Raw genomic sequence first — 18,588 nt, 5'->3', positions numbered from 1 at the left:
TGGCTCTCCATACAACAGTGGGAGAGTTCCGATTGCGGCAGAGATGCATTAGTATCCGGGCAATCCAGACAATATTGAGAGGCCATGCAAAACATGAGCCTATTTGTTTGCCGAAGCCACGCCGGATTACTAATGTGAAACAGTACAGACTCCCGGGTGGGCAGGATGAAATAACAAAGACGGTGCAGGAATTAGAAAGAGTGGGTATTATAAGGCCTGCACATAGCCCATATAACTCCCCAATATGGCCAGTGCGAAAACCGGATGGAACATGGAGGATGACAGTAGACTATAGGGAATTAAATAAGGTCACACCACCTGTTCATGCGGCTGTACCCAATATTGCCTCCCTAATGGACACACTAAGCAGGGAAATCAAAACATATCACTGTGTCTTGGATTTGGCGAATGCATTCTTCAGTATTCCAATCAGTGAAGAATCGCAAGATCAGTTTGCATTTACATGGGAAGGGAGGCAATGGACTTTCCAGGTCCTACCCCAAGGGTACGTACATTCGCCCACTTTTTGTCATAATTTAGTGGCACGTGATCTGGCTAAGTGGGAAAAGCCAAATAATGTCAATTTATATCATTATATTGATGACCTCCTGTTAACATCCGATTCGTTAGAGGCGGTGAGACAAGCAGCAGATTTGTTGATAGCTTACCTGCAGAAAAGAGGGTGGGCTATAAACCCACAGAAGGTGCAAGGTCCGGGGCTATCTGTAAAATTCCTGGGAGTAATTTGGTCCGGGAAAACCAAAGTACTACCCAGTGCGGTAGTAGATAAAGTCCAAGCGTTTCCAGTCCCTACAACATCAAAACAATTGCAAGAATGTTTGGGTATATTGGGGTATTGGCGCTCCTTTATACCTCATTTAGCTCAGCTATTAAGGCCATTATACAAGCTTACAAAGAAGGGTCAATCATGGAATTGGGGAAAGATAGAACAGGATGCTTTCCAACAGGCAAAACTGGCAGTTAAACAAGCTCAGGCGTTGGGTATATTTGATCCGACCCTCCCAGCTGAACTAGATGTTCATGTTACTCAAGATGGTTTTGGCTGGGGCCTGTGGCAACGCCAGAGTTCTGTTCGAACCCCCATTGGATTCTGGTCTCAGGTTTGGCACGGAGCAGAAGAACGATATAGCATGATTGAGAAACAGTTATTGGCTGCCTATTCGGCATTACAAGCAGTAGAGCCGATAACGCAAACAGCAGAGGTCATAGTTAAGACTTCATTACCAATCCAGGGGTGGGTGAGAGATTTGACTCGCCTTCCTAAGACGGGGGTGGCCCAAGCACAAACAGTGGCACGATGGGTCGCCTATCTAAGCCAGAGAAGCAGTCTGTCTTCATCTCCACTTAAAGAAGAACTACAGAAGATCCTAGGCCCAGTGACGTATCACAGTGATACATCAAAAGAACCGATGGTTGCTCCACCAGAGAAGAGTCCCGTTCAGGAAGGAAGATATCCTATTCCTGAAGATGCCTGGTATACGGATGGGTCCAGCAGAGGCAACCCGAGCAAGTGGCGAGCAATAGCATACCATCCCTCTACTGAGACCATCTGGTTTGATGAGGGGGATGGTCAAAGCAGCCAATGGGCAGAATTGCGAGCCGTGTGGATGGTTATAACTAAAGAACCTGGTGACGGCGTCCTGAACATCTGTACAGATAGTTGGGCTGTGTACCGGGGGCTCACTCTGTGGATTACGCAATGGGCTACCCAGGAATGGACTATCCACGCCCGACCGATTTGGGGTAAAGACATGTGGGTAGACATTTGGAATACGGTCAAACACAGGACAGTATGTGTCTACCGTGTCTCTGGTCATCAACCCTTGCAGTCACCAGGAAATGATGAAGCTGACACACTGGTCCGAATCCGATGGATTGAGAATTCACAATCTGAAAATATTGCCCGTTGGTTACATCAGAAGCTACAGCATGCTGGACAGAAGATAATGTGGGCAGCTGCTAAAGCATGGGGGCTGCCTGTACAACTATCTGATATCGTTCAAGCATGTCAGGATTGCGATGCTTGCTCAAAGATGAGACCGAGACCGTTGCCTGAAACAACATCCCACATTGCTAGAGGATATAGTCCTCTTCAGAGATGGCAGGTCGACTACATTGGGCCCCTCCCTCGGTCTGAGGGGGCGAGATATGCCCTGACCTGCGTTGACACTGTAAGTGGACTGCTGCAAGCCTATCCTGTACCAAAGGCAAATCAAGCATACACAATTAAGGCACTTACTAAACTGATGTCTGCATACGGGACACCTCAAGTTATCGAGAGTGACCAAGGGACTCACTTCACTGGAGCGATGATACAGCGCTGGGCAGAAGAAAACAACATTGAATGGCAATTCCACCTGCCATATAACCCAACAGGGGCAGGCCTTATTGAACGTTATAATGGTATCCTTAAGGCTGCCCTGAAAACAGACTCTCAGTCCCTGCAGGGGTGGACAAAAAGATTATATGAAACCGTGCGGGACCTGAATGAAAGACCTCAGGATGGCAGACCCAGTGCCCTGAAAATGTTACAAACCATATGGGCCTCCCCTCTTAGGATCCAAATTACAGGCACCGATAATAAGGTAAAACCGCAGGTTGGTACTGAAAATAATCTTCTGCTCCCTGCCCCTGAGAATTTAGAACCGGGAATCCATAAGATAAATTGGCCTTGGAAGGTGCAGGTAGGACCCAAATGGTGTGGCCTACTTGCACCTTGGGGGAGATTATTGGAGGTGGGAGGTTCAGTCACCCCCTCGGTGATAGGTACATGGCCTACTGACATCGTGGTCAATACTCCGGCCTTTATTGCTAAAGGAACACCTATTATGTCCCTATGGCAGATCAAGACTCCTCCTCTGGTGCCAGATATAGTTATACAGCCACAGATATCTGGCCAGAGGGTATGGTATCGGAGGCCGGGACGTAATCCAGTACAAGCAGAAGTATTGACCCAAGGTAAGAATACGGCCTGTATCTTGCCCTGGAGGGCGGATCTTCCCCTCCTAGTACCCTTGAAACATCTATATTACTCCCCTTAAGATTGATTCTAAGCCTCTAGGACCATTACTCTGGACTGATGAAACGCAGACGGACCTGCACTTCAAGATGATTTGTCTCCGGTAACATCTATCAAGCACTGGCCCATGGAAGATCATAAACACCCATCCAATCATCATCATTTGAATAATATCAACATCTAATGCGACGGGAGATTGTATCAGCGTCGTGATTGGGTCTCTGTAATAAGGGGAACTCACCTAATCATTGGTTCACGTTGTGAAGGAGTGGAGTGTATGGGAGATCACAATGTGAACCACTGATTGATCAGCTGAGGCAAGTGTGGGGTCAGCTGTGGGAGCACAGGTGAAAGTTATGTAGCTGTGCTCCCTGGAGGGGTGGAGTTCGACTCCACCTCCTCTGAGACCTCATTTAAGGGCTGACCCTCACTGAGGCAGCATCTCTTGGAGATCGCTCACCAGGGAGGATCGCCTCAGCTCTGGTGAGTTCCCTTTTCCTTATATCTTCTGTATTTCTACCATTTTGCTTGTAATTGCTATCCTTGTTAATACCAGCATAGTTATTGCCAATACAGTCTGGATGGAATGAAGGGCATGAAATACTGATGTGCTCATCAAACGCTGCTTGTTAGCTTAGAGACAAGGTGTTGAATTGGTTTGTTCATGTATTGCAAACAGGTTACTTAGCTGCCTTCATTTTAGCTTCAGAAGAACATGTGCAGAATACAGAATTGATTAAAAGAAATAAGAACTGTCTGCATAGAACTTACTCTTTCCTTACACAGGAGAATCAAGCACACGTTTGTATGTGGAGTACCTCCAGAGGTGAAACTTGATCCCCCAGATGTAATGAGCAGAGACATTACAATCAGTTCTAACTGTATCTTAATGCTGTGCTGAATAAGCCTGAGTCAGGATGTAAACCACTTTCTCTTTTTTTCTTCAGATGAAGCCATTAATTTTGTCAGCAAGTCCAAAACGACTCCAGAAATATCAGTCAGTCCTTCTGAAGACCTGGAGCTGGTGTGTGAGGTGTCAGCTGCAAGCGGAGCTGTCGTATAGAAGAAAGATCAAACAGAGGTGAAGCAGGACCAGAGGACAACCATCATCTCCCAGGGGACGCACCGCAAGCTCATGGTCAAAAATGTGACCCTGAAAGACCAAGGGAGCTACAGCTGTGAAACAAAAGATGACAAAGCAACATTCCAAGTGAAAGTCAGAGGTGAGAAAATGCTTGGAATCCCAGAGATAAAGGAACACTTCATTTTGTGTGTCTTGCATTTGGAGGATCAACTTACAGCCTCTCTGGTGCAAAACATTTTGGCTATAGGACTTTCTTTGTCATCTAGTGTCATAGCAACACTTTTCTACATGTGCTTTTCCATCCAGGAATGAATTACTGCAACAAACAATAGGCAAGGAGGGTAACTTGTGCAGCTCTTGTAGTCAGCTGGTGTCTGCAGGGTTACAGTGCAAGAGCACACCAGGCATGCAAGGAGTGAGAAAAGGGGAGGTGTTTGATGAGATCTGGTTACAAAATTTGAATGACACAATGAGGTGGAAAATGCCACTAATCAGACTCATAAATGGCCTGGGTTGCAAAGCCCCACAGTGCTCATCCAGTTCCAACCCCCTTCTTCCTATGTGCAGGGTTGCCAACCAGCAGCCCAGGCTGCCCAGAACCACATCCAGCCTGGCCTTGAATGCCTGCAGGGATGGAGCATCCACAGTCTCCTTGGGCAACCTGTTCTAGAGGGCCATTCCCTTCTGATTTACTGGAAATGTAGAGAGACATCAGAAGAAACAAAGAGAAGGGAGGAGGTTCAGCAGTGCATGCAGGTGTTCTAAATCTCATGTCCAAATCTGCTATCAGACTGCGAAATGTTTAGATTTATGATATGATATGAAATGATATGCCTATTCATTTCCCAAGGCAAAATAGAGGGGAAAGTATTTTCCTGTCTTAATGAGGCATCATGATGGTCCCTGTGAAGGGCAAGTATAATGAAAATGGGGAACTGGAGTAAGCTCTGCAGCAGACTACAGCAAAATGGTGTGACTGTTGTGATGTCCCTGCAGAGAAAGAAGACGTGTTTACAAACAAGGACAAGGTACAAAAGGAGGTGAAGGCTGCACTGACTCAAAATGCCACGCTGAGCTGCGAGGTGGCCCAGGAGAAGATGGAGGTGAAGTGGTACAAGGAGGGGAAACTGATCACCTCGAGCAAGAAGTTCAAGGTGGAGTCAGAGGGCAAACAGTGTCGGCTGGTGGTGATCCAGGTAGAGAAGAAAGATGCAGGGGAGTACAGCTGCGAGGCTGCTGGCCAGAAACTCACCTTCAAGATTCATGTCACAGGTGAGAGAGAACACATTTTGGCCTTTCATTCTAGAATGTTTTAGAAAACGGTCATTAGTTTGTAAGTTTTCCCTGCTATGCTTAAAATTTTTGGAGCTGAACTTTGGGGTGGTTAATTTCTGATGAGGAAATTGAACAAATTATTCTAAATACAGTTGTGAGGCAGCTCCATCTTTTAAAATCTTCAGGAATTTCCTTTTGCTGTGGGAATGAGGCCATAGACAAGAAAGTTCTGATTGCACTTCTCCATTCCCACGTGCCTGTACCACTAGAACAACTCTGCAATGCAGCTGCGTCTCAGGAAGTTTCAGAACAGGGGCTTTGTGTCAAGCACTAGGGGGTGTGCTCTATGTAACATGTTTTTGTCTTGGAAGGGCTCATTTAGCATGGGAGAGAATACTACAGGAATGTTTTGTATAAGTTGATGTTTTGAAGACATAAGTAAATGGCAGCTAGGGGACGAAAGAGTCATGAGAGTCATACAAGAAGCATCACAGAATGCCTTTTGTTGGAAGGGACCTGGAGGATCATCCAGTTCCAATCTCTGTCCTGGAAAGGAACACATTCTTTGTGACTAGGTTGCTCTAACACCCATCCAGCCCAGACTTGAACGTTTTCAGGGATGGGGCATCCATAAATTGCACAACTTCTCTCCACATCATTCTCTTGGGGCATCAGACTGGGAGAACTGATTCATTTTTCTGACTCCTTCCCCAAAACCTGCTCTTCTTTCAAGAGGCCAAACTAATGTATCTCTCTCTTTTCAGAGCCAGAATTTGTATTTACAAACAAGGAGAAGGTACAGAAGGTGGTGAAGGCTGCAACAACAGAAAATGCCACGCTGAGCTGCGAGGTGGCCCAGGAGAAGATGGAGGTTGTCATCAATTTATAAGCAATGAGCCAATAATGTTCCAATTATAAACTTTTATTAATTGTAGCGGGTAAAACAAAAAGGCAATTCAGCGCTGGGCGACAGGGGGATTATTGTTCCTCCAACTGCCGCGCCGTCCCGTCCCTTGCAACTTCTTTTGTATTGTCCATCCCGAGCATATTGTCCTTTAATTGGTTGGTCGTGATCGTGCGACTTGGTGTGTCGTTCCTTGGTTGGTCCTTCCGTGGAACTTTGTATCCATCGGGGCGCGCTTTGCCTGTAACTATGCAGAGTACATAATCTACCCATAAAATTAGAGTGTTCTGCAACCCTTGTGGCCTCCATATTCCACCATCATATCCCGGTCCTAATGAACAAGCACTCCACCACAATGCTACCACATCCCGGTCTTAATGAGCAAACATTTTATCACAGAGGTCAAGTGATAAAAGGAGGGGAAACTGATCACCTCGAGCAAGAAGTTCAAGGTAGAGTCAGAGGGCAAACAGCGTCGGCTGGTGGTGAGCCAGGTGGAGAAGAAAGATGCAGGGGAGTACAGCTGCGAGGCTGCTGGCCAGAAACTCACCTTCAAGATTCGTGTCACAGGTAAGACAGGTGTTGTATGAAATACAGCAGAGAACAGTAAAGTAAAATCTAGTTTCTATTATACAGTGATCCAGGTGCAGTAGTCTGTGCTGAGGTTTTTTCCTTAGACTTGATTGCCTGGGTTTGTAGAAAGTATTTGGTTTCAGTATGACACAAAGACCTGTTTCAGTCTGTCTGTAGAGCAATAATTAGTAATATATGTACAGTGGAAGCAATATTCAAGATATTATTCAAATCTCTCCTGTGCCTGAGATCCCAAACTGTAATTCTTGTTCACCTAAACATTTGACTAAGCTAAGTATGTGCAGTGAGGCTGGAGTGCATGTTCTACGTGCAGCCTTTCATGGCAGGAGAAGCAGGAACTTCTCCTAGTAGTACACTGCCTTTTTACTATGCCTTTATGTTGGAGGCTGCATCTGGATAGGTGAGTCTGCTACTCACAGTAAGAGACCTGGTAGAGCTGACTATTGCCAGAGCTCAAAGTAAGATAGATATCTGCAAATCACACACAAAGAACAAAGGACTGTGTTGGTGAGCATATTTCCTTTGTGCCTTTGACAGTCACAGTTGTGGCAATGGTAGAGGCCATGAGGAGTTTGTTCAGGAAGCCAGGAGTACTGTTCTGGGTCATGAAAAGGCAGCCAGTGGTTTGACTATCACATGTTTATGTGTTTTGATGTTTCACAGTGGGTCTTAAGTAAAAGGAACTCAGGTTTTGGTTGCCTGCAGGACAGATGTTCTTTTGGGTTCAATATGTTTGCATAGTGACTTGCAACCATGGGACTGGTGTTCAAGGACCCTCTTGGTTCCTTCAGTTCCTAGGTTCTTTCTTGCCTAGATTTGACACTTTGTTTCAACAGAAGAGATGATATTCTCTAGTGAAGGCTATTAGTTTGGGCACAAGTGGTAACCTAAACCTGTTCCAACCTGTACATACAAACCTGCAAGTTGGTCTCATTTCAGTCCCTCAGTCAATACTTTTTCTTTTCTTCCCTCAGAGCCAAAACCTGTGTTTATAAACCAGGAGCAGGTGCAGAAAGAGGTGAGTGCTGCCCTGGCAGCAAGTGCCTCCCTCAGCTGTGAAGTAGCACAGGATCCAACAGAAGTAAAATGGTACAAGGATGGAAGACTGCTTGCCTCCTCCAGAAAGTTCAGAATGGAATCTGTGGGCAAAACACGGCGTCTGGTTGTGGAGCAGCTGGAGAAGAAAGATGCTGGAGAATACATCTGCGAGGCTGCTGGCCAGAAGATGACCTTCAAGTTGGAAACAACTGGTGAGCATTCGCTTTGGGAGCACTAAGCAGCTTTTTATGTGGCTTAGAGGAAGACTGGCTGTCTTCTACCCTGTGGGCATGGAACAGCCACAATTCCCCCCGGAACAACATCAATGACCCACACCACAAGTTGGATTCTCCTTTTTAATGTAGTGGTAGCGAGGTGAAAATCTGGCTGTGGAATATTTTTGACTAAGGAACTTCTACTTTAATTTCTAGATGCGCTGAATTACCCTCTGGAGTGTCTTTCTGAATATATAAGCAACCATGGGTGACTATGATCCTGATTTATATCTAGGTTCAGGCTTACTTTTTCAGTTAGGTTAGATCAATAGCTCCAGAGAAGATAGGGAAATACAGCAGTTCACTGATACCATGTGTCAGAAGAATGCAGCTCAGTGCTGGGCAGTTTGCTGCTTCATTCACTCTTACAAGTTGCACCCAAGGCTGGAAAAGACCACTGAGATAGCTGAGTCCAACCCAGCCCACCCTCACTGGACTTACTAACCACGTCCCCAGTGCCACATACCCGTGGCTCTTGAGCACCTCCAGTGACTGCGGTATATCAGTGTGGTTGCTTCAGTTGTGGGAGTTTTCAGACACTGGCTGTTGTTCTAGCGAGACAAAAAACCAAAACTGATGGAACAGTGTCTATACAGGAAGCAACTGGCTGTCCTGATGGCTGCCAACAGTTTTACACAAGGTGTGTCATGCAAGCTTGCATGAGTCTGGTTTAAAAACTTGCTGTTCTGATGGAAGGAGAGGATGTTGGTACAGGATAACTGCGGGATTTGTGCTCTCCCGACATCCAGTTGCAATCACAGCTTATTGTTGCTATAGAAAACAGCTTCTCTGTAGACAAATTGAGTTAGTTCCAATAAGTGGCTGAAGCCCTAAGTGATCCAAGGTGAAGCATGATCCAAACTGGAATTTAACTAATTGTAGTAGGGAATCCAAGCCTTAATGAGATGAGTTATTTAAAATATGAGTCCTCCATCTAAAACAGCATTGAACTCTTACTCTGGTTTATGATAGAAGTGAGAGTTTAACAGCAGAAGTCTGAAGTTATGCTCCATATTTCTCATCACTCAAGAGAATATTTGAATATATGAATTCCTTTGGCTATGTTAGAGCTCATAATGAGGTCAGCTGATGTTCTTTAAATGCTCGGAGTCTAGCAATGTGGGGAAGTGGACTGCTATTTGCTGTTGAGCTTTAGGCTAAGAAGCCTGATTTTAGAGGACTGTGGACTTCCCCTTTCCCTTCCCCTCTCCTCCCCTTCTCCCTGGACTGATCCCACATGGTTTGAGAATGATTTCAGATCAAGGTAAATGAGGAATCGCCGTGTGAAAACCTGTTGTTTTACTGCACTATAAGAGACACTTAGTCAAAAGACAAGTGTGTGTTCCAAGCTTGAGATTGCAGGAGATCCTAGAAACAACTCAGCTGCTCAAACCTGTAGTCTGGCTGAATATTTTATTGTCAGTTAATGGTCAGGAGGAGATGCTTGAGTAAGACAAATAAAAGGTCATGGGTAAGTTGGTCCTTCTTGTGATATACTTCTAGGCTTTCATCAGGGAGAAGCTTAGTTAGTCCAAATAATCATAGCAGAAACCACACCAAGAGCATGAGAGTGAAATTTATACTTTCTTGACGTGAAGGAAAATTTTACCTGGTTCTGCCATTCCCCAAATATTTGTTTCCTTATGACAAGAAGAACTTTGCAGAAGTAATTTTTTTTTTCAGTCTTGTGTGCAACACAAAAAGGGGTAAAATCTAGCAGGCCACCTGAAATGTTTTTTCCATCTGGAAGGATCCATTTAACAGCACCCATGGACCTGGTTATGAACAAAACTAAGTTCCCAACTAAATCCACATTCTTCTTTCTCCTTCTCAGAATTGCCTGTGAAAATCAGCAGACCTTTGGCATACAGTAGCGTCATTGAGAAGGACAAGGTCACATTTGAGTGTGAGCTGTCCAGGCCCAACATGGACGTCAAGTGGTTCAAGGTATGGCATGTAATGGTATTTTCCTTTCTGACTTCTCTGGAAATGAATGAGAGCCTTTAATTTCACTTCCAAGGGATGCGAGTCTGAGCTTTTCCTTGATAGCTTTTTCACTGCTCTCTTTTCTTTATGCTCTTTTATTTGCCCAGATCAGCACTCTTGTTATTATGTCCTGAGTTCATTTATCAAGTTGAAATTGAAGTTTGTTTTGGTTTTATTGTGAACTTTTTAGGTCATGCTGCACAAAATATTGTTGGTTGAACTACAGTACAGTCTTGAGCTTCAAGTCTAACACAGAAATTCTCAGCCGGGATTTTGTAGCCTTGTTGTGAACTGGGTTTTTGGGGTGAAATCTCAGTTTTCTTTGCACCTGACAGTGTGAGAATTTGCTCTGGCACTTTGTGTACCTCCCTGGTGCTCAGCTGTTCCTTCCCTTACTTGGGGATAACGTCATTTATTCAAGGTGATGTCCAAACAGGCTTGTTAACAGTCCTCTGCAGTGCTTTAAGCTGTCATAGGTCAGCCAGAATTTATGCCAGAATTTATGCATGTTCTATTCCTTCATGTTGAAAACACTGCACTGTGCTTAAGCTTCAGCATATGTTCCAGTAAGCACAGTTCCATTAATTCTAGGGGAGTGGGTGAATTAAGCATAGATCTGAAGGCTCCCTTTGAGTGCAGAGATGGAAGGACTAATGGAGATCTGACTTGATATTTTCCCTTCTAGGATGGGAAGGAGCTCTGTCAAAGTAAAAAAGTGGGCATTACTTCCCAGGGAAATAAGAGAAGTCTCATTATTCACAAGTGTGAATATGAAGATCAGGGAACATCCACATGCTGAGCAGCCTAAGACAAGACATCAGCTACCCTAAAGGTTCATTTTATGTTTAACTGAAAGAGCAAATAAATCCTCTTGTGGTATTTTGCACCACGGGAAGAAATGCTTCATGGGCAGCTTGGGCATTTCTTGGTTAGTCCTTTTGGATACCTTTCTCTTTCTTCTTTATGCTCAAGACAGATTTTCCCTCCATGTGTTGCATTGGTTAAACCCCAGTTTGTAGCTCATCATTGGGCTCTGAAGCATCAGACTGGTTACTGAACACACGGGTCTGCTGTGCCCTGGTAGATTCCACCTTCCCAAAGGACGTCTGAAAGGATGCTTTTTTCTGATTTCCTACTAGATGCTGTCCTCATGTGGCCACTTGGGTTCAGTGTTAGCATGAACATGAACATGTGTCCTGTCCCATGACTTTGGTGAACTCTCATTTTCTCTCTCATTCTGCAACCAGGTTGGGTTGCTGTTTCAGTACTGGCTGTTTTATGCAGCCATTCCATTTGTTCTGGTTTACGTTCTTTTTTATTTTCTTTTTTTCAGGCATCATTTCTATACAGTAGACAAAGCCAGCCTATTACATTTGATTTACAGTTTTTAGCTTTTGCTGGTAAGCATTTCAGCTCTCAGGCAGTTTTACCAACAGCTTTGAAGAGCTGAAATGAACCAGCCTGGACACGATGGTCTGTTTTTGTTGGTGTAATGAATTTATGAAGTTAAACTGATTGACCCCATAAGGTTTTACAGTGTATGACTCACGTCTGGCGGAGTTATCACAGCAACGAGTTTATATACTTAGCATTTCAGGAGGCAAATGGTTGGGGATACTCTTTCATTTGCTTGCGTCTCAGAGTGAATCACTAGTATGTGAACCATCCTTCATCTCCTTTGTATTGCTTTTGTGTGTGTCTGTGTGTGGTTTCCCCTGTGAATTTCATCCTTTCCAGTTATATGGAAGTTCTCTTTTGAGCAGTGAAATTAGATGTTCCATCAGCAGTCATAATGGTAAAGCTGAGTTGCCACGTTATCTGTGTCCTTTCTGTCTGGCGTCTTAATAACTGCTGCCCCACCACAATATCTGCCTAATACTTCAGCTCCATGGATGCCTCCTTGTGCAAACTGAGAGCCTGTATTTGGTGTGCATAGATCTGGGCTTACATCTGTGCTGGTAAATGCACTAGTGCATGGGCTAAGCAGTCCTGCCTCCTGTGCTGTGGCCATTGAGATGGGGCTCCTACAAGCTGCCCATTGCAAGATATTTAGAAACTAATTGCTGCGGAGGTTTCCATCCTCTTTTCAGACTAACTAAAATTTGGTTAGTGGGATCAAAACAGAAGGGGCAGGGAGGGAGAGCTGACCAAGGACTACTGATGGAACAACTATGAATCCTTGGTTCCTCAGGATTCCCTGCATCAGCAGTTGGCAACAGGAGTAAGGGGGCTCAGGAGGACACTGTGGAGTAGTGTGAAAAATGAGCGAGGAGAGTTACTAATTGATGCCTCTTGGAAAGTAGTCCAAGAGTGGTCCTCTTCATAAACTCTCCTCTTGTGTGTGGTTTTATCTTTATGAGGTGTTCATAACAAGTGATGTGTAGATCTCCCTTATCTCATAATGTCTTTGCCTGCCTGCAGTGAATATGCAGGATACTGGATCATATACCAGCTTCTTTGAATTACTGCTCATGTCAGGAGATAAAATCTGCCTATTCTTTGAACTAACACTGGCGAGGGTTAGTTATTCTGGCTACCGAGAGAATGACACAGCAGATTAAACTCTTTCATTTCCTTCTTTGTCAAATGCCTTTTCATCCAACTGTGTGTCCCATAGAAATTCAGAGCAGTGTTGGCTGAGGGAAGTGGAAATATTTATCTCCTGTGTGTATCTGCCACCCTATTTAGACATGCTGGCAGAGCGCAGAGATTGGAGGAGTTGGATTAGGCAGTAGTTTCCCTATTGCTCACAGAACCACTTTTTCTGTGGTCTCCCAGCTACCCTGTGCCCAGTGGCCTATGCAAGATGGAGCAGAAAAGGCTCATTTTATGAACAAACAGGAACCTTTCTGGTCAGATTAATACCTGTGCTCTTTTAGAGAGATTTAGGTACTAGAGATTTTAGGTACTGGAATAGCTGAGTGTCCAGGTGGAGGGTAGTGTTGGGACCAGTGTTATTTAACATTTTTGTAGGCAACATGGAGAGTGGAATCAAATGAACCCTCAGCAAGTTTGCAGATGACACCAAGCTGAGCGGTGCTGTTGATGTGCTAGAGGGAAGGGATGCTACCCAGAGGGACCTGGACAGGCTGGAGAGGTGGGCCCTTGGCAGCCTCATGAACTTGAGTGAGGCCAAGTACAAGGCCCTGCACCTGGGTCAGGGCAATCCCAAGCACAGGCACAGGCTTAGAGGAGAATGATTTGAGAGAAGCCTTGACCCTGAGGAGAAGAGATGGTGTGGAGGGAGGTGTCCCTGCCTATAGCAGGGGGACTGGAACTAAATGACCTTAAAGATTCAGTCAGTTCTATTGTTTTTCTACCCTTAATTTTGCTTGAAAGGTTTTAGAATAAATGAGATTCTGGTTTCCATGAAAACTGTTTGCAGGGAGCTCCATTGTAGCTAGTAAGTCTGTCTTTAAGTTCAAGGGCAATAATGCATTGACTGTGTTGAAGAGAGAAATGACTCAGGAATGGATGATGGTTTAGAATAAAACATAATCCTACTTATTTTCTATGCAAATATGTGTAAGGAAAAGATGCTGCACTCAGTTCTGGAAATACCCTGACAAATATATCTCTACTGTTTCACAGCTGGAGATATCAAGATTGTTAAAGCACTGGAAGATGTGGAAGTGAATGAATATGGGAGTGCATCTTTTGTCTGTGAGATTTCACACGATGAGGTTCAGACCCAGTGGTACAAAGAGGACAACAAGCTGAAGGCTGATGACAACATCAGAATGCAACAAGATGGTAGGGTGTAAGCGGGGGGTCTTTCTCCTGAGTGGGGGGTGGGTTGGAGATCAAGCATATAAGACATCTGAAATGAAGTGAAGAGGGTTCAGAAGCGAGTTCCCCTTTTGTTTTGGGACTGAGGTTTAGGTGGAACAAGTGACATGGTGGGATGCTTAGTGTGGGAAGTGTGATGCTATCCCACCATCCCACACTGCTGGGAGCAGGTAGGAAATGAGTGCAGTTATTTCCAAAGTGGGGGTGAACAGGGCAGTCAGTTCACCTCTCCAAAGAGGTTTTGTCTGACAGTGAGTGTGATCCTTCTGTATCAGATACTTTGAATTTGACGGTGGCCGCATTTGATCAGTCCTTGTAGAAGCCATGTTTAGATTCTGCTTTGGTCTGCTCCATTTCCAGTTCAAAGCCGTTGGACACTAAATGAGACAGCTGCATCTCAGTAAAAGATGTGTTTGAATAGCTGTGATGTGCTTACTATTCAGATTTACAGAGCTGAGGTTTTGTCCTTGGCTATAGCAAAGAAGTCAAATCAGGTGAAATTAATTGTATTTCTGAACTAGACAAGTTTAAGTTTGGTAGCACCTAAATTTGGTGCGGTTTGTCATTGATTTCATCTGAAAGAAACTTGCAGGCTTTTTATCTGCTGTTGTCCCCAGCGTAAGATTATCCATTCACATCCTAAAGTACTTGTTATATTTTCAACTCACTCTTATTTGAATAAAAGCCTCAACAATTGGGAGCAATTTAATAAGCACAGAACAAGAGCTGGACCTTGCATTTGGTAGATACTGTACAGTATTACTTCATAGAAATGTAGTCAATGGCATTCCCTATAGACAATCGTTTGTTTTATCTTTAGAGTCGTTCAAAGAACCATTGTGAACTTGACATTAATTGGAATGGAATACACGCAAGAGACTTTCCTCTTCTTCCAATTGTCCTCATCCTTTCTTCTCTTCCACCCCTGCTTTGCAGATTACCATATAGAAATCACCAGGAAGTTGGAGGACAAGACAGCTTTGGAACGTCATTCTGTCATCCTGTCCTGTGACTTCAGGCCTTCTCCAAAGGTTGTGAAATGGTTCAAGGGCCGCACACCCATCGAGCCCTCTGAGAAGTACAAGATCAAGAGGGATAAGCATTCAGTAGAGCTCAGAATTCTGAAGCTGAAGCCCGATGATGCTGGTGTGTACAAGTGCAAGGCAGGAATTGCAGAGACTGAGGCCACGCTGACAGCTGAAGGTATGAGCAGGGAGGGTGGCATCTTCCGTGTCCTATTTCACCTCAGATTTCTCTTCTTGAGGTTGACTTCTGCCGTTCTCTCCTGCTAACTTTATACATGTATTATCTTCACATAGATGATTACACAAAGATCATCTAGTCCAACCATTCTACCACATCCCAGTATGATTTATAGTAACAGTGGTAACAGTTCACCTTGTTTCCCCACAGCCCGCAATGTAGAAGTAACGAAGCACCTGCAGGATGTAGAAATTGAAGAAGAGAGCTCTGCTGTCTTCTCCTGCGAGCTGTCCCATAATGACGAGGACGTGGAATGGTTCCTGAATGGCAACCTCCTTTACACCAACAATTACAATGACATCAAGAACGTTGGCAATTGCTGCACACTGACAATGAAGCAGGTTAAGCCTGAGGATGCTGGCACAGTGACAGTGAAGTCAGACAAGGTGTCAGAAAGCGCACCTGAAGGTGATAGGTGGGTCTGATCACACCCCTCCTGGATGTAAGAGATGCTAAGGAGCTCCAGTTCATTCTATTGTGCAGCAGTCCTGCTTCTAAAGCTGACCTCTCTGGGGTGACAAGTCATCAGAGGCTTTCTTCCAGTGGAAGGTTCCATTGCAGCAGATATCAAGGAAGGAGGATGGTTTTGGTGTCCTGCCAAAGCATTCCATTGCTTTTTATCATCATTTTACTCAACACAAGGAGAGTTACAGGAGCAATTTCTTTTACTGCTTCAGTAACATGCAGTGTCAATGCTGTTGTCTCCAAGGATTTATGACTGAAGGAGAGATCATTCAGTGTGTGTTTTGCCTCTGGGATGACTAATGACCAGGCTGTGAGCAACCTGATCTAGCTGTGAATGTCCCTTTTTATTGCAGGGGAGCTGGGCTAGATGGCCTTTAAGGGTCTCTTCCAATTCTAAGGAACTTGTGCCTGAAGTGCAGAAGTGGATGAATTATACCACTTCTTCATATCCTCCCCATGATTACAGAGGAAATACAACAAAACAACATGCATGGTCTTACTGTTGTCATTTGCTTGAATACGAAGACGTCTCTTTTTTATGGTTGAGATTTTTGTTGATATGGGTCAGGAGGAACTCACACTTTTTAGCTTTCTCAATAGGCAAAAAGTTCCAGTTGCTGCAAGCCACCGAGGTAACCAATAGAGGGGCCCTGATCCCCCTTGTGCCATCGGGATGCTCTGGCACGGGATGTGCCTCAAATTCAAAGCTCCTTCCCACCTCCCAAGGAAAAGCAAAGCAACTCAAGCATCTCCAGCAAAGCTGCCCAGCAGACAGCAGGGAATGCAAACAGCTTCTGGCTGCTCCCCTGCACTCCTGTCCTAAGTAAGTGACCCCTCGAGGACTGGATGGGAAATCAGTGCATGACACACGTGAGTGTGCACAGCATTGTGCAAAGCAGTGGGGATCCGTGTGTGTGTGTGTGTATTTGTGCATGGATGGTGTTGTACACACATTTGTGTCCATGAGTGTACAAACCAGTGGTGTTGCTCAGGTGTGTGTAGGTCTGTGGGTATGTGTGCAAGGACGAGCATGCACATATATGTACGTGCACAGGGGTGTGCAGAGTGTTGGAGCTGCACAAGGACATTGTGGTACCGGTGTGTGCGTGCACTTTGGGAGTGAAAGGAAGGGGTTACACATGTGTGAGTGTGTGTGCGCACAGGGCTGCACTAAGGGATGTGGTTGTGTGAGTGTGTGTGAGCACATAGTGCGTGGATGCGGTGGCACAAATGTGTGCTTGCACAGGGCTGTGCTGAGGAGTTGGGCTGCACACAGGTGCACACAAAGGGATGTTTGAACCCTTTGCCCCTAAGAACAGTTTTCCAGTGTCTCTCGTCCAAGAATTCTTTGAACAGCCTGCAGCTGACTCTCCTGAAGCTCAGGGTCCTGACTTTGCTTTTTGCCAGGCCCGCATTCCTTGAGATGAGGAACTCTAGGAGGGCATGGTCACTACAGCCCTGACCACCTCCAGTCTTAACCCCTGCTGTGCAGCATGTCCAGTAATGCTTCCCTTCACAGAATCACAGAATCATAGAATTACCCGGGTTGGAAGGGACCTCAAGGATCATGTAGTTCCAACCCCCCTGCCTAGCAGGGCCACCAAACATACACATTTACTAGATCAGGTTGCCCAGGGCCCTGTCCAACCTGGTCTTGAACACCTCCAAGGACGGGGCATCCACAACCTCACTGGGCAGCCTGTTCCAGGACCTAACCACCCTTCTAGTAAAGAACTTTCCCCTAACATCCAACCTAAATCTTCCCTCCTTCAACTTAAAACCATTTCCCCTAGTCCTGCTATTATCAGCCCTTTCGAAGAGTTTACTCCCCTCCTGGGAGTAAGTTCCCTTCAGGTATTGAAAGGCTGCAATGAGGTCACCTCGCAACCTTCTCTTCTCCAGGCTGAACAAACCCAACTCCCTCAGCCTGTCCTCATAGGGGAGGTGCTCCAGCCCCCTGATCATCTTTGTGGCCCTCCTCTGGACCCTTTCCAAAATTTCCATATCTTTTTTGTACTGAGGGCTCCACACCTGGACACAGTACTCCAGATGGGGCCTCACAAGAGCAGAGTAGAGAGGGACGATCACCTCCCTATCCCTGCTGACCACCCCTCTCCTGATGGAGCCCAGGATCCCATTTGCTTTCCGGGCTGCCAGAGCGCACTGCTGGCTCATGTTAAGTTTCTCATCTATCAGGACCCCTAGGTCTTTTTCAGCCGAGCTGCTCTCAAGGACAACTCCTCCCAGCCTGTACAGGTGCCTGGGGTTCTTCCGGCCCAAGTGCAAAACCTTGCACTTTGCCGTGTTGAACCTCATTAGGTTCACCCGAGCCCAGCTTTCCAGCCTGTCAAGGTCCCTCTGAATGGCATCTGTTCCCTCCACCGTATCGACTGCACCACTCAGCTTGGTGTCATCAGCAAACTTGCTGAGGGTGCACTCCATTCCCTCATCGATGTCATTAATAAAGATGTTAAAGAGCACCGGTCCCAAGACAGACCCTTGAGGGACGCCGCTCGTTACCGGCCTCCACCTGGACATAGAGCCATTGACCACCACCCTCTGTCTGCGGCCTTTCAACCAATTGCTTATCCATCTAGTTGTCCACCCATCAAATCCACCTCCCTCCAATTTGGAGATGAGGATGTGATGGGGGACCATGTCAAAGGCCTTGCTCAGGTCCAGGTAAATGACATCGGTCGCCTTCCCTTCATCCACCAACGCCGTCACTCCATCATAGAAGGCCACAAGATTAGTTAAGCATGACCTTCCCCTGGTGAAGCCATGCTGGCTGTCTCGGATCACATGCTTGTTCTTTATGCGATCAAGCATGTTGTCTAGGAGGATCTGTTCCATAATCTTCCCAGGCACAGAGGTG

At 45.6% G+C, this 18,588-nt stretch overlaps 1 protein-coding gene across 1 annotated transcript; it reads left to right on the top strand.

The window, feature by feature from the left end:
* Positions 1-13,717: 13,717 nt before the first annotated feature.
* Positions 13,718-15,680, top strand: LOC146760456 (obscurin-like). The gene is made up of 4 exons (XM_085551447.1): positions 13,718-13,721; positions 13,788-13,949; positions 14,922-15,188; positions 15,399-15,680. The coding sequence occupies exons 1-4, from the start codon at positions 13,718-13,720 to the stop codon at positions 15,671-15,673; spliced, it is 708 nt and encodes a 235-aa protein (XP_085407573.1). The 3' UTR covers positions 15,674-15,680.
* The last annotated feature ends 2,908 nt before the right edge of the window (positions 15,681-18,588 follow it).

The sequence above is a fragment of the Coturnix japonica genome, chromosome 6, assembly GCF_054131305.1.
Source record: "Coturnix japonica strain WE chromosome 6, WE-NBRP24, whole genome shotgun sequence".
NCBI lineage: Eukaryota > Metazoa > Chordata > Aves > Galliformes > Phasianidae > Coturnix > Coturnix japonica.
This window is presented reverse-complemented; position numbering and strand designations above follow the sequence as displayed.